At 36.9% G+C, this 15930-nt stretch overlaps 1 protein-coding gene across 5 annotated transcripts in view; it reads left to right on the top strand.

Annotated features, from left to right (window-relative positions):
- The window catches only part of CTNNA3 (catenin alpha 3), a 1202853-nt gene that overhangs the window by 1100945 nt on the left and 85978 nt on the right, over positions 1–15930 (top strand). For all 5 annotated transcript variants that reach the window (XR_014796805.1, XM_084904252.1, XM_084904255.1 and 2 more), the window contains one exon: positions 1062–1243. Coding sequence is in view for 4 of the 5 variants with exons in the window: in XM_084904252.1 (XP_084760378.1) it covers positions 1062–1243 (182 nt within the window). In the remaining variant the exon portion in view is untranslated. The remainder of the gene's footprint in view (positions 1–1061; positions 1244–15930) is intronic.

A 15930-nucleotide genomic window follows, 5' to 3' on the forward strand; every position in this document is an offset into this window, starting at 1 on the left:
AGAGAGAGTCATCGATCAGCTGCCTCTTGCACACCACCTACTGGGGATATGCCCACAACCAAGGTACATGCCCTTGACGGGAATTGAACCCTGGACCTTTCAGTCCCCAAGCCGACGCTGTATCCATTGAGCCAAACTGGTTTTGGCTATTTCTACTTCTTGAAGGATTGAGAGAGAGAGAGAGAGAGAGAGAGAGAGAGAGATCAGAGAAACATCGATGTGAGAGAAAAACATCAATTGGTTGCCTCTCCTGTAGGCCCCAACCAGAGATTGAACCTGCAACCTGGTTATGTGCCCTGAATGGGAATCAAACCGGCAACCTTTTGGTGTGTGGGATGATGCATCAACCAACTGAGCCCCCTGGCCAGGGCTATATGGTTTTCATCTATGCAATGCATTAAATAAGTTGGTGTTAGTTTACATTTTTCATGTTAGATATTTGAGAAGTTTGACATTTATATTAAGGAGTATATTTTAAAATGTCAGACACAAAATTATCCATTGTTATTATCAAATTTAACATGTAGTTCTAGAGCAAAAATTTATAATTCAATATAGTTCTTTCATATAAAAAATAAACCTAGAAAGTTTTGATTATATGACTTTTAGCATCCCTGGCTTGGTATCTCAGTTGCTCAGAATATATCCTGATAGGCCAGGGTTGCTGGTTTGATTCCTGGTCAAGTCATAAAGAAGAATTAACCAGTGAAATGCATGAATGCATAAATAAGTGGAAAACAAATTGATGTTTCTCTCTCTCTCTCTCTCTCTCTCTCTCTCTCTCTCGCTCTCTCTCGCTCTCTCTCGCTCTCTCGCTCTCTCTCTCTTTCTCTCTCTCTCTCTCTCTCTCTCTCTCTCTCTCTCTCTCTCTGTGTGTGTGTGTGTGTGTGTGTGTGTGTGTGTCTCAGTCAATAAAAATTTTAAAGAATTCTGAACCACAAAAGTATGACATGTATGTATTAAATGAACAAATGTAATGAACATTTTTTAATGATCAGTTCTTCCTAAAATCCTTTTTAATATAATGAAATAATTACAAATCTAATTATTGTATATTTTAGGCTAAGATGACTCAACTGCCTGAGGCAGAGAAAGAAAAGATTGCTGAGCAAGTTGCTGATTTCAAGAAAGTAAAGAGTAAGCTGGATGCTGAGATTGAAATATGGGATGATACAAGCAATGATATTATTGTTCTGGCCAAGAAGATGTGTATGATCATGATGGAGATGACAGACTTCACCAGGTAATTATGTAGAAAATGATGTTTGAAATATTTGTCGCATTAGCAAAACCTCAAGATTCTTTGAGTGTCAGGTGCTAAAATACAAGTGGTAGGGAAAAATCAAATAATATACAATTACAAAGTTGTAGGAGTATCATTCTAGAGATGTTGGTAAATATGGCATTTTCTTATAAACTGTCAATGAATAATTTTAGAATCCACTTTATACTCTCCTACGTTAAGAATCTTGTCTGTGTATCATATGAGCATATTGCTTTTACAAAGAAATCGGTAAATCAAATTATGATCTCTGTCAGAGCTATCTGAATAGCTGATTTCCATAGCTACATAACTTTAATTATATTGAGTTATAAATAATCAAAATTAGTGAAACATTTTGCTACAGAAACAGCAACTAGATATATTTGAATACAATAACAATGATATACTTAGGGCATTATAGATTGTGTTTAAGAATGTGATAAAAATAGATTTGCAGCAGAAATCAAGGGAATAAGAAAACTGAAACTACCAGAATCTAAATCTACATATATCTATATCTATATCTATATCTATATCTATATCTATCTGGACATAACTGAATTCAGACTGGGAAAGAAGGGAAATGAGGTCAGGATGATGGAAAGGTACAGATATGTCACCAGCAGGTGGTGCGGATACAGATTTCAGTAAAGTTTTTCTTGCTCTAAATCTTTCTCCTCCCAAAGGAATGAATGTTTTTAGGAAACAGGTGATGAAATGATTTGGAAAGGAGGCTCAGTGATGTCGAGGATGTCATAAGCTGTAACTGGGGTGTTAGAAAAGGATTTACAGTCCCCAAAAGTGAAATCTTATTGGAGAATAGACACATTTCATGTTTTGCAAAGTTAAACAGCCCAACATCCTCACAATCTATAGGTGTCAGTACCAAAGGCATCCACAGAACAGGAATGCTGTATGTAGAAACAGCAGCAAAATTGAATTTTGGACCCTGGTAATCTTGAACTAAATCCTGATTCCGTTTAAGTTCATATAAATTGTGATAAGTTTTCAATTATTTAAAAATGAATGAAATTTTTTATTTACTTTTTATTCCCAGTTCTTTTCAAGAGTTTTTTTTTTTTAAGTCACTACAATGTTTTTCTGATGACTAACTTTAGCTGTTTTATATTAGTACAGGTATTTTCCCTTGTTTGTAATGGGCCCTGTGAGAATAGGGTCATAGCTGGTCCTGCAGTATTCATCAGCAAGTAGTCAACCACTGTAGTACACTCTCTGTCCCTTATAGAGATTTTAAATAGCTATACATTTTTAAAAAGAATAAATATTAAATTATATTTTCCAGTGTGTCACTAAATGCTTCAGTGCCTGGTATTTTCTAGAAATCAGGCTGAAGGGTTTAAGACTTGCTGGGGGTCCCTTTGTTTGCCCTTGCCTTTTGCATACCTTCCCTAGACATGGGATTGTGTCCTCAAAAGCTTTTCTCCCACCTTTCTTTTCTAAGATACAATTCTGAGCAGTGGACTAGAAAATGAGAGGAGGGAGGGGTAGAAGCTCACCTGGCCTCTGTTCAGAGAGGGCTTCAGAATTAAAGCCCTTGGCCGAAACCGGTTTGGCTCAGTGGATAGAGCGTCGGTCTGCGGACTGAAAGGTCCCAGGTTCGATTCCGGTCAAGGGCATGTACATTGGTTGCGGGCACATCTCCAGTAGGGGGTGTGCAGGAGTCAGCTGGTCGATGTTTCTCTCTCATCGACATTTCTAGCTCTCTATCCTTCTCCCTTCCTCTCTGTGGAAAGTCAATAAAATAAAATAAAAAACAAAAAAGAAAAAAGAATTAAAGCCCTTCGGAAGCAAAAATTCCTATGTTCTCTGAGTTACATCCTCTTGTTCCTTAACTATGAAATCTCTTTGCCCATGGCTTGTTTTACTTTTTTTTTTGTGTGTGTGTGTGAAATGTTTATATTCTAATATAATGTGTTAACAATAATGGCCATTTAAATGGCTTAGTTCACCCAGCCAAGAGAATAATAAATATTGAACAGTTTCTTTTTCTTTTTTTTTTAATTTTGCCCTAGTGGTTAAAAAACAGTCACTGGAGGAAATTTGTATTTTGACATTTGCAGTTACGGTCAGGGTTTAATTAATTTTCATTGTGAACTTTCTTTAAAATAAATAACCTTTCCTTGCTGCTCTCTGTAGAATGTTAGCCTTCTGTGCTGGGGGAATGGAGCAAGGTTCTGTCATGCCAGAGCATGTGGTGTTCACACAGGGGCTTTTTAAAGTCTTACTCAGCTCTGTGGTGTGCAGGTCCTTCCCTAAACGGAATAAATCATTAATCCAACAAATAAAAAAGCAACCTTATATCTTATGGTTTAAGCTATGAAAGACAGATACATTTAATTTTTGTCTTACTTCATAAAGCTATGGATTCTTTTTCTCATTTATATTAAATATACACATAAATATCTAGAAAGATGATTGAAAATATAAAATAGAAGGTATGTGGATCATTTAAGATTTTGAAAAAAACATGTCTGGCTACTCAATTTTAGTTTTCAGAAGGCATTCGTTTTATATTGGAAATAAATACAATACCAGGAAGAAGAATTAGTTTTCTGTGCATTACCACGATGGCTTTGTTTTTCTTCTTGTATTGTGTGTTGGGGTTCTTATAAGTTCTTATTGCCTCTTCCATGAATATTCTCTCTGTAAGGAATCCGCTTGTTTATGTTGTGAGAGTTTTGAATCACTGGGAACAATTATTCAGCACTGCTTTAACATAAAGGAGAATAATTTTGTCTGCCAATCATTCTGATGTGGTGTGTGATTGGTAAAAATTATTTACTTCTTAGTATTTTTTTTAGTGAAACTGAGAGTGAGAGCAAAGACCCTCTTTCCTGCAATCTAGCTCTTTAATATCTGTAGTGAATGTAGGAGAGAATTGGGTGAAAAGGCTTTGCCAATTTCCAAGTGGCAAACAGTTCTGTGCTGTGTGACTCTGCATATTTCAGGTGGACGGAATTAAAATTTGCATTTTCTTAGTGCACAGGAGACTAAACTATTAGAAATATAAGAATAAACAAAGACACCCCACCCCAGATGAGAACATACAGAGGCTATGGCATTAGCTACCATCATTTGCTTTTGGTGGAGACTCAAAGGCAGGCAGGGAAAATGAAATGCTTCCGATTTTGAGGGGGGACGTGGCATGAAAATGAAGACTTCAGGCATCTTGGATTGGAGTTTGTGGACACAGGAAAGATGCAGGTGGGCTAACTAGAAGCAGGGCATCTAATGTGATTGGTTTGGGGAACATATTTTGCTTTCTCTGATTGTTGCTGAATTTAATGTAGGTAGACAGCTGCTGTTGTCCAAGTCCTGGCAATTCCGGGCCAGTTGCTACAGAAGCTGTGGTTTCATTTCTGAAGGTAGTTGCTACAGAAGTTGTGGGTCAAAGTTCTACTGTCATATTTATGCTGGCCATTGTCCATTTGCATATCCAGTCTCTCAAAAATGTAACTGATGATCACTTTTTTGGAATAGTGATGGATCCATAATTGTATAAACAATATTTATTTTTATACTTAAAAACAAATACTCATATAGGAAAAAAAGCTATCTGTGATAACCTATACCCTACTAAACCAATAGTCCAATGAATTTAAAATTTAAATAAAATGTCTTAAAAGATAGACCCTTATGAATATAAGTAATTTTATCAATCTCAAGAACCTTTAATTAGTGCAATTTATTTTCTCTTCTACAGTACTTTGGTGAATGTATTCTAAAAATTTTTCCCCATTTGATATCTTAAATTTCCACTCTGTGTCTCTCTCATTTCCAAAAATTTTATTGTCTTATCTTTAATCTCATCATATTCTCTTATCTCAGATCCTTTCATATCCCCAAACTCCCCCATTTATTTAGTCATTTCATTCTGCCTTTCCTTTCTTACACAGTCTGTACCACTTAGCCTATACTATAAGAAACCCCTCATAAAAATCTTGATCTCTTTGTCTCTCGAAACCATATGACACACAGAATTGAAATCCTGCCTCAATCCAACCACAGCCACCTTCTGCCCTTTGCTTGCGCTTCAGATTGTGAATTTCACTCATTCTTTTCTTGTCATCAGGTGTGTGTTTATACCAGGCAATGTTATGGGAAGTGAACCTCAGAAAGAGACTTAATTCTTGCTACTCATGAATGTAGTTGCTTAAGTCGTGTTCAATCTGGGGTAGGGTGGTTCTCTCTCTAGACAAACTTCTCTCTTACTTTTTCTAGGTCTTTGGGTTCTACTACACACTCTACCTTGATTACAGACATTTGCCTCTATCTGTTCCACCCTTCACGTGGAATAAGTGCCTACCTTGAAGGCCATCTTTGATATTCACCTTGTATAGTCACATCCCTTGATTGTGGTGGGAATTGATCTCAGTACCCTACTATGGTTATCACAGTCATTAGCCAGTTCCTTTCTGCTTGGTTTGCCAAAATAGTCACTGGTCAGTTGGGTGCAACTATATAGATATTAATTATCATTATCACTGTAGTTATTATAATAGTTAAAACATTAGGTTGCCATCCTTGGCTCATAATGGTAGAGTGACTGGTGATTTTACATTCTTCATGGAAGCTTATTCTCTGCTTTCAAATGTTTGTTTACTTTGTTATACTCCATTTTTACTGTAAACACTAGATTTATATCACAAATGCTAATTCATGTAAATTTTATTGCATTTAAATATTTTCATCTATGACAAAAGAAATATATAAAAGAAAGAATTATCACAATTCCATTATTGTGGAGGCCTACATACCCAGAGTTTTATATATTAGAATTATATATTCTTGGCAATTAAATATTTTAGAAGGGAGAACTGAACTCTAAGTCTTCCTTAGAAAAATCCCATCATTATCTGCAAAGAACATGTCCTTAAGTCCTGCTGGTAAAGAGAACCCTTCGGGAAAGGGTTCAATCAAATTTCAGATCTGCATATATGTGTAGTATGCAGGGACAATATAAATAAATGTAAAGAAAATTATTTTCAGGCATTAAAACATTAAATATTTTCTTTTGTCTTTTGAACATTAAAATATTATTATTATAATTTACCCACATATGTGGGGAAGCTATTCAAATGGACTTAAAAAATAATTCACTGTAACTATTTGGAACCTAGAAAATGTTTTTAAAGTCCATCAACATATTGTGACCTCAATATTTACTCAAACTACCTGGGGAATTATTTTTCAAGTAAATAGTGCCAACGGATTTCTGCTTTATAGTCCTTTGGAGCCTGAGCAGTCTGTTCTCCTTGGGTTAGAAGTACCTTAGGGGGTTTCTCTAAATAACCGCTTAACTTCCCCAGATTCCTTGGGCTTGTATTGGGCTCCACCCAGATGAACGATCCCCTTTCCAGTTTAGACAGACTGGCCTCTATGGTTAAGCACCTCCCTGCACTATTTAGGCTTTTACTGTGCATGTCCTGCTGCTCCCACCCCCACCCAAACCCAGTACAGAGTGGAGAAGGGAGGGGAGGTCACCCCAGTGGAGGGACAATGCTGCTGTTCCTGTGGTGTGAAGCTGTAGCTTTCTGGGGAAGCAAACAGGCCTCTGCTTCCCAGCTAAGTATCCTCAGGAATGCCTGACGCCCCTCTTGCTTCCTTCCCATTAATAATTAGCTAAATGGTAACAAAAGGACATAATAAATGGTGACTGTTATTTTCAAGTGACTTTAACTTCTTTTAAAAATGTGAATAGGCAGGACAAAAAGCCTAGGAAAGAGTTGGTGTGGAATTTTAAATTCCTTACAGAATTTCACACTCACCCAAAAAAACAAAAAGAGCCTGGGGCACACTCACATAATGCAAGGTGGAGGATTACATAGTATGTAGTCAACAGCTGATGGCAGAGAAAGGTTGAGAATATATTGCCCATAAAATGGCATGGATCAGACATCATGGATACTAATTCAGGGTTATATATTTAATGCTAGGGGCCCAGGGTACAAATTTGTGCACAAGTGAGGTCCCCCAGGCTGGCCTGTGGGATCTGGCCAAAACTGGCTCTCCAATATCCCCCCAGGGGTTTTAGATTTTGAGAGGGTGCAGGCCAGACCGAGGGACCCCACCAATGCATGATTGGGTCTGGAGAGTGAATAGGAGGTTAGCCAGCCCAGGAGAGACCACGGGAGGGCTCCAGGGCATGTCTGGCCCATCATGCTCAGCCCTGTTAGGCCGGATCCCAGCAGCAAGCTCACCTACCAGTTGGAGCATCTGCTCCATGGTGGTCAGTGCACATCATAGCAACTGGTTGACTGTTTGCCCCCTGGTGGTCAGTGCGCATCATAGCAAGGGGTTGAAGGGCCTTAGAATATCATTAGCATATTACACTTTGATTGGTTGAACAGAGGACCAGACACTTAGTATATTAGGCTTTTATTATATAGGATTAAAAGAGAGCCAGACATGCCCTTGTTGGTTTTGCTAAGTGTCAGCCTGTGCAGTGAGGGAAAGGGGGTCCTCAGGTTCAATTCCCAATCAAGGTTACATACCTGGCTTGCAGGTTTGATCCCCAGCCCTGGTGTGGGTGAATGTGGAAGGCAAACAATCAATGTGTATCTCTCACATTGATGTTTTTTCTCTTTCTCTCCCAATTCCTCCCTTCTTTCCTCCCTCCCTCCTTCCCTTCCACTCTTTCTAGAAAATAATCAATGGGGGAAAAAAAAATATTTGGGTGAGGATTAACAAGAAAGAAAGAGAGAGAAAGGATGGAATATGGTTTAGGTAATATAGATTATATAAAGAGAGGAGTAAATTATATCCTGCATTGCCTGAAATGAGGAGGAGATATTAGCCCCACAGGTAGGCATTTCTAACAAATTTCAAAGTAGACAAATATTGACAAGGTGTTATTTTGAACTGGTATAAAATTTAGTGCATTCTTCATTTTCCTGAATAAAGAATGATATTATAAAGCAAATGCTACACTATTAAAAGAAAGTAGTCCTATTGATTTTAGGCACACTATATAACTAGCATCATGATACCCCTTTAGATCTACCTCCTACAAAACATTAGAAAGAGCAGATTCAAGCATTGCAGATGTCAGTTTGCCAGCGGTCTGCCATGTGTCTGACTGGTGTTTAACAATGAGTATTGGCTGACCTCTACTGAAGAATGCGGATAGTATCTGGGTACCTATTACAACCCACAGGCTATTGTGGCTATTGCAACCCACAGGCGAAAACACAGCCTCTCCGATTTGTAATGGAATACCAAGAGATGTCTGGGGGAGTCACTTCACATAAAGTCGCCTGCTCTGACAGCTTTCCGGACATCTGCCCATGGTGTTTCTCTTCGATTTTTTCCTGGTATAATGAAGCAACTCTTAAGATGCCAGTGGGGACTGGGAGTCTTTCAGAGCAATGATGGAAAAGAACATTCTCTATTTCAAATCTGTCTCATTTGTTACAGCTAAGGACAGAGAGTGAATCACAGTTGCTGTGGATGAGAGCAAACCTTACTTAACATAACTATGCAGAAAAATTAGTCTTAAAAAGCCATGAGTAGCTTTATAGTACTCTCTAATGACCATGTTGCCAGTAGAACTGCTGGCTTTGGGTTCAATAATTGTTCATTATTTTTAATAAAAATAAATACTTGTACTGTTTTTAGAAAATTCCACATTCTAACAAAAGCAAATGTTTCAGTACTTAAAAAAAAACAAAACTATCTCTAATATGCTTTAAAGTCATAATTTCTTATGTGTGTGTGTGTGTGTGTGTGTGTGTAGGGAGGTATTTCCTTAAATGTCCTTTCATTAGTATTGTCATTAAATCATTTCTCTTCCTTTATTTATTGTGGCCTCTCTTCTTTAACTACCAAGATGGCTAGTTTATGTTGCTATTTTCCATGCTGATCACTTATCAACATGCCTTCTGATTTCTTTCTATTTCCCTGGCCTCAATATATTGTATCATACTTGTCAGTTGTTGTTTTTTTTGTTGTTGTTGTTGTTTTGTTTTGTTTTTCCTTGCTTTCCAGAATCTGCTTCTTGCATCTGTCCTTCAATAGCCCTATCTTCCACCCACTAATTTTCTCAATGTTTTTTTTAACCTTTCTCCTATTTCTGTTTTAAACATTTTGTCCACTCCTTTTTATAAGTGACTCATTTCTAATGTTTCTATGCCACATCCTTCTCCTTACATGTATGTAATGATTTCCATATCAGCCCTTTACCAATCACTTTCTTCATTCACACTTCTAAATATTTATTGAGATCTACTATGTGCCTCAACTTAGGGAATTAAGATAATATGACCCAGACCTTGCCTTCAAGAATTCCCCAAGTAGAAGAGACAGATACATAAATTAACCAATGATTAAACATGTAGGAAGTGCAGGGATCCAATCAGATATATGGTTTTGTAGAAGCTCCAGGGAATGGTGCTGTGTGTTGCAAGAGGGTAGCATCAACAAAAATAATTTCTGGATGATGAGTTATCTCCACTAAGTCTTTTTCTTCTTTAGCTTTATTTTTATTGTTGACACTATTACAGATATCCCCATTCCCTCACCCTTTTGTCCTATCCAGCCCCACCCCTCCTTCTCTCTAGCCATCAGCACACTCTTGTCTGTGTCTATGGATTATGCATATATGTTATTTGGCTAATCTCTTCACCTTCTTTTATCCAGTCCCCCAGCCCCTCCTTTCTGACAACCATTTGTATATCCATGCTTCTGGTCCTACTGTTTGTCAGTTATTGTTCATTAGATTCCACATATAATGGAATTTTCCTTTCTCTGTCTGACTTATTTCACGTAGGGTAATAATCTCCAGATTCATCCATGTTGTCACAAAGGGTAAGAATTATTTACTTCTTCTGGCAGCACAGCATCTCATCGTATAAATGTACCACAGTTTTTTTATCCATTCATCTACTGGTGCGCACTTGGACTGTGAACATATGTATGCCTATATTCTTTCTGCCTGGTGTTTCAGGATTCTTAGGATATACTAGTATCCTCAGAAATTGCATTGCTGAATCAAAGGGCAGATCCATTTTTAATTTTTTGAGGAAACACCATACTGTTTTCCATATTATCTGAGTCAGTCTGCATTCCCACCAACAGTGCACTAGAGTGCCCTTTTATCCATATTCTCACCAGCATGTGCTGTTTATTGATTTATTGATTTATAGTAGCCATTCTTGTAGGTGTGAGGTGATTTCTCATTGTGGTTTTAATTTGTATCCCTTTGATGATTATTGATGTTGAGCATGTTTTCATATGTCTATTAACCATCTGTATGTCATCTTTGGAAAAGTGTCTACTCAGGTCCTTTATCCAATTTTTTACTTGGATCGTTTGTCTTCTTGGTTTTGTTATATAAGTTCTTACTGTATTTTAGAGATTACCCTTTATCAGATGTATCATTGGCAAATATGTTCTCCCATACTGTGGGTTTCCTTTTCATTTTGAGATTTATTTATTTATTTACTTACTTACTTATTTACTTATTTGCTGTGCAGAAGCTTTTCAGTTTGATATAGTCTCTTTTGTTTATTTTTTTTCTTTGTTTTCCTTGTCTGAGGCAATATATTGACAAAAAATATTGCTGTGAGAGATGTCTGTGATTTTACTGTCTACTCTAAATTTTAATGGCTTATCAAGATACCACTCAAGGAGGATGAGGGGGAAAGGAAAAGGGCATTTGGGGGGACTCCATGTCTATATTCATCCTATTCCACCTCCCTTTCATTTTCTACCTGTATTCTTTTCTGTATTACAGACTCCTCCAAAATGCACTTGCTCTCCCTGCTTATTTTGAAGTAAATTTAATTTGGATGGCAAAAATAGATGTGATTCAAAAAAATGCTAAAAATTTTTGAAAGAAGTGAAATATGCAAGGCAAAAAGCAAAAAGGGATTGGTTGTAAAATAGCAATGAGGTGAAATTTAAACATAAAAATAGATGTTAACACTACTCTTGTCAAGAGTAAGGCATAAATTTGACTTTAAGATGTTTAACTAAAAGAAAGTGATTTGAAATAATGAAATTAAGTTAAAATATAATGATTTGTTTTAGGAAAGCACAACAGTTTCTGATTTGCAGGTTTACAGTTCATTTTGTATTCTTAACCCAGAGCTCAGGATTTTGCATATGGGTTGTACCTGTTTTCCTTCCATGAGCTTTAAAGGGCTAAAACTGATCACTTTTCATTCAAGTGAATAATATCTGGGCCACAGGAAATTGAAAGTAAGTGGTGATTAAAGGAGTTCTCTGGAATATTCACAGTGCATAAATTAGAGTTTTATAAATGATGTAAAACTAGTAAATGGGCAAAATAATGTTCAGTTTGAAATTATGCAAATGAAGTTAAGGAGTAGAAAGTAGCTTTTTCAAATTATCTAAAAAATTAATATTAATTTATTCATTACTGAGCACTGTGCTACTTCTGATGAAGTTAGGTGGGAATTATGAAAAAATGAACTGGAGATGGTGTAACCAGCAATGTTATGAGCCCCAAAGGGGAACGATAAATGCTTCCTTTTGTTTTCCTTTCTCAAAATTCTATTAGAGAATGAATCAGAGATGGATAATAACTGACTTGAGAGGAAGAACATTGGGGACCTCAGGATATCACTTAGTCCCTGCTGGATAATACTTACAGATTTTTATGTAATGCTTAAGATTAATATTGAGCCATTTAACACTTTTTAAACTTGCAAATTTCATTTGTTGTTCACCACGTATTCACATACACAATGCAAATATCTACTGTTCATTCAGTAGGCTGGTTTTGTTTCCCATAAATTTCTTAAAATTTTATAAAATAAATATTGTGCACTAAAGAACAATGTAATAGTATGTAAGAGCATATTAACGTAAGTCTTCTCTTACACACAATCCTTCTCCAAATCTAAATTCTAAGATATATGACCACTCTTAGTTATTTTTCCATTTAGCTTTTATTTAATTACAAAGGTTTCACTAAATAATTATGTTTCTATGTTATACTTTATCAGCCGTGATCATTTTTTTTTTTTGCTCCCAATGAATTTATATCAGAGTTGGTTTTTGTTCAGTTCTATAGTTGGCCCCCTGTATAATGTCAAAAAGCAGAGTTTAATAACAACCATTTGCCAACCAATCATCAGCATTCCATGATGAGAACAGCATTTATCTGGACTCCCAATTTGTATGATGAGGGAATAGTACCTGTTTTACCATTTTTCCACCTTTTCTGACTACCTCCTACCTTACCAAATCTTAGGGATGTATCTTGATTTTTACATTGCAATTTACTTTATAACCATAAATATAGTATTTATATTGTACTTTGTCTATTGGCTGATTCTGTATGTTTAAATACCAGTAAATATTATTCAGACTATAAATATTGTTCTTCATAATGCGTGGTGTGCTCAAATCATAGTTTCTTTACAATGTATTTTAGGTCTTGTGCCACTCAATGGATAGATGCTTCATACACGTATTTACTTATCCATTCAATAAATAGTTATAGGGCATCTTCTATGTGCAGGCGCTGTTCCAGGGCCTTGCAGTACTAGGTGCCTGACCTCACAGAGCTCATATTCCATTGAACAGAGACAGACAATAAAGAGTGGGCACAATAAGTAACAAAACTGGATCACGTTTTAGAAAGGCATGGGGAAATGAAAACAGAGAGAAGAGTGAAGACTAGTTTTGCTGTTAGTTCCAGTTTGAAGTAGTATGATCAGAATAGGCCTCATCTGAGCACCAGTTGAAGGTGATGGGGAACTTCAGCATGCAGCTTCTAGAGGAAGGGAGATTAAGGCAGCAGGTACAACTAAAGCATACCCTAGCTGGGGGACGTGCCTGATGTTTGAGCCTGGGGTAAAGAGAATGAGAGGGGGTCAGAGAAGGGATAGAGAGTGGAAATCAGATTATTTGAAAACTTTGGTTTTACTCTAAATATAATTGGAGGCATTTCAGGGTTTTGAATAAAGATATTTATTCTGTAGTATATTTTAAATGTACAGATTGCTATTGTGTTGAGTAAAAAATATATCAGAAGAAAGGATATAAGCAAAGGCACCCATTAGAAGCTCTAACAGGAATGCAGGACAAACATGATGGGCCCTTCAACTCTAAGAATTTCATGTCTTTACATCTTTAAAATTTCCATCAATTTTCGATTGTCTATCTTTCTGGAGTTTCTATTAGTTGAATGTTTGAGTCTATATATCTTTTAGTTTTTCTCTCAAAAGTTCCACCTCTTGTCCTTGATTTTATTTTCTTTTTTTAAAAAAATATATTTTATTGACATTTTACAGAAAGAAAAGGAGAGGGATAGAGAGTTAGAAACATTAGTGAGAGAGAAACATCAGTCAGCTGCCTTCTGCACACCCCCTACTGGGGATGTGCCCACAACCAGGGTACATGCCCTTAACAGGAATCGAACCTGGGACCTTTCAGTCCACAGGCCAATGCTCTATCCACAGAGCCAAACCAGTTAGGGTTTGATTTTATTTTCTAATTCTTCATTGAATTTATTTTAATGCAACCTTTTAATTACAAATGTTTTTTTCTTATTATTTAAATGATTGTTTTTTTGTTTTGTTTTGTTTGTTTTTTTTATCCATGGCATCATGTATTTGTATTATGGATACATTGTCTTCTTACAGTCCTTTTAACAATGTTAATACAGACATGAGTTGCATAACAACATGTTGGTCAATGATGGACTTGTTGACATGAGAAATGTCTAAACCCGAAGAGAATGTTTATGAGTTTATTTGAGCCAAAGCTAATGACAGTTGTTGTGAAGCAAGATCTCAAATGCTCCTGAGAATAACAGTTTTGGTGTTTCTTTTATGCATATGAAATTAAGGAAGGTGGGAAAAAAGCATGGAAAAGATGGAATTACATGATAGTTAACAAGATTATATGCTTTGCGGGTAGTTGTGCCTTCCAAGGGTATTCTGGCATTTTAAAGGTGTGTTAACCTAGATGTGCAAGAACAATGGACAGGAATAGCTTAAAGCCTTCCACTAAACAAGTTATAGGCCTAGAACATGACTACACCATGACTGCCCAGGAATTTATGATTTATTGTATCACTCTGTTCTCATCTACAGAGTGGATATAAGATGCTGGTCTCATATTATAATGAGGTGGAAAAATTCCTATCATCTAGTGACTTCATAGGTAGTCTAATATTGTAAAGCGATACATTATACCTATAATTACTGTTGTGTTACAATTTCCTATAATGTTAAGTACAGTAACATGCTCTACAGGTTTGTAACCTAGCAGTGTTAGGGGCAAAAATAGAATATTGGGGACTAGATATGGTTATGGGAAATATTAGTCATGCTCTATTAACCATGATTTCCTTGTGTTGGTTAAAAAAAAGGACATTCTTTCCTGGCTGGGAGTCATAGGCACCCCCACCCCCATCCCCACCCTACCCACTGGCCCAGGGAGTCAACTTTGGACTGGGGAGTCAACCTTGGAATGGGGTCCATTCTCATTCAAGTCTTTCCTATTATTATGGAAAGATTAACAACCTTGCTGCCCAAACAATGGATTTCTACCCCAGCCCAAATTGCCTACTTCCTGTAATCCCTGCTTCCCCATGTAATCCTGTCTGAGCTGCTGGTTTATGGGGGTCCTGAAGAGCAGATGTTTGTGGCTGACCTGCTGCTCTCCCATACTGCCTGCATTACTGGTATAAAGGCTTATGTATGATTCAATCCTGTCTCTGCTGAACTGGCTCATGTAGTGACAGGCAGTCCAGACCCATTGGTTTTCCCATTTCAGAAGCCATAGGGAACAGAATTTGTTACCCCAAAATGAGTTTCTTTGGCATAAGAATTATTTTAGGCTGATTAAATTTTAAGAAACAAAAAACATGAGAGAAGCTCTGAAAAACAAATAGAAGTTATTATTTGTAGGGATTGTACCAGAAAAAGGGGAATAACTTTATCTCTAGAAACTCTTTTACCAATGCCAAAGGCAGAAGGCAAGGACTTAAATCTGCTTAACAACCTTACCTTTGTTTGCTGTGCTTCTCTTGGTAACCTCCCACAGGTTCCCCTCAGTTCCAACACCATCCTCTATCTTCAGCTGAAGGTGCTATTTAAGGTGGTGGCTTCAGCCATGTTTTCCTGGGTCTCTTCTTTGTATACAGGAGCTATACATGCTAATAAACTTTTGTTTCAGTTTCTCCTGTTAATCTATCTTTTATTACAGGCATATCTTAGCCAAGAACCCAGAAGGGTAGAGGGAAAGTTACTTTTTTCCTCCTACAGAGCAATAAGCCATACTATATAGCCTAGGTGTATAGTAGGCTACAGCATCTAATTTTGTTTAAGTGCACTCATAATGTTTGCACTATGAAAAAATAGCCTAACAATACCCTTTTCAGAACACATCCCCCTGGCTAAGTGGCACATTTATTTTGATAAGTGTTTTAATGTAAACCTTTACTTTTTTTGTTCTTTTGAAATATATTCAGACTAACTAGAAGAGCAGGGCCCCAAACTTGGGGAAAATAGAATCCATCTTAGTGAATATATTGATTAAATAACTTTACCAAACTAAAAGCAATAGAGAAAGTCTTCCTGGAATGTTACAGGAACCCAAAGCACCAGGAAAGGTGTTATTGGATGGTCCCTTGCTTCAGAGGAAGAGGGCTGTCCCCTTCTCGGTTC

Source organism: Pipistrellus hanaki, assembly GCF_964339955.1.
Source record: "Pipistrellus hanaki genome assembly, chromosome: 14".
Classification (NCBI taxonomy): domain Eukaryota; kingdom Metazoa; phylum Chordata; class Mammalia; order Chiroptera; family Vespertilionidae; genus Pipistrellus; species Pipistrellus hanaki.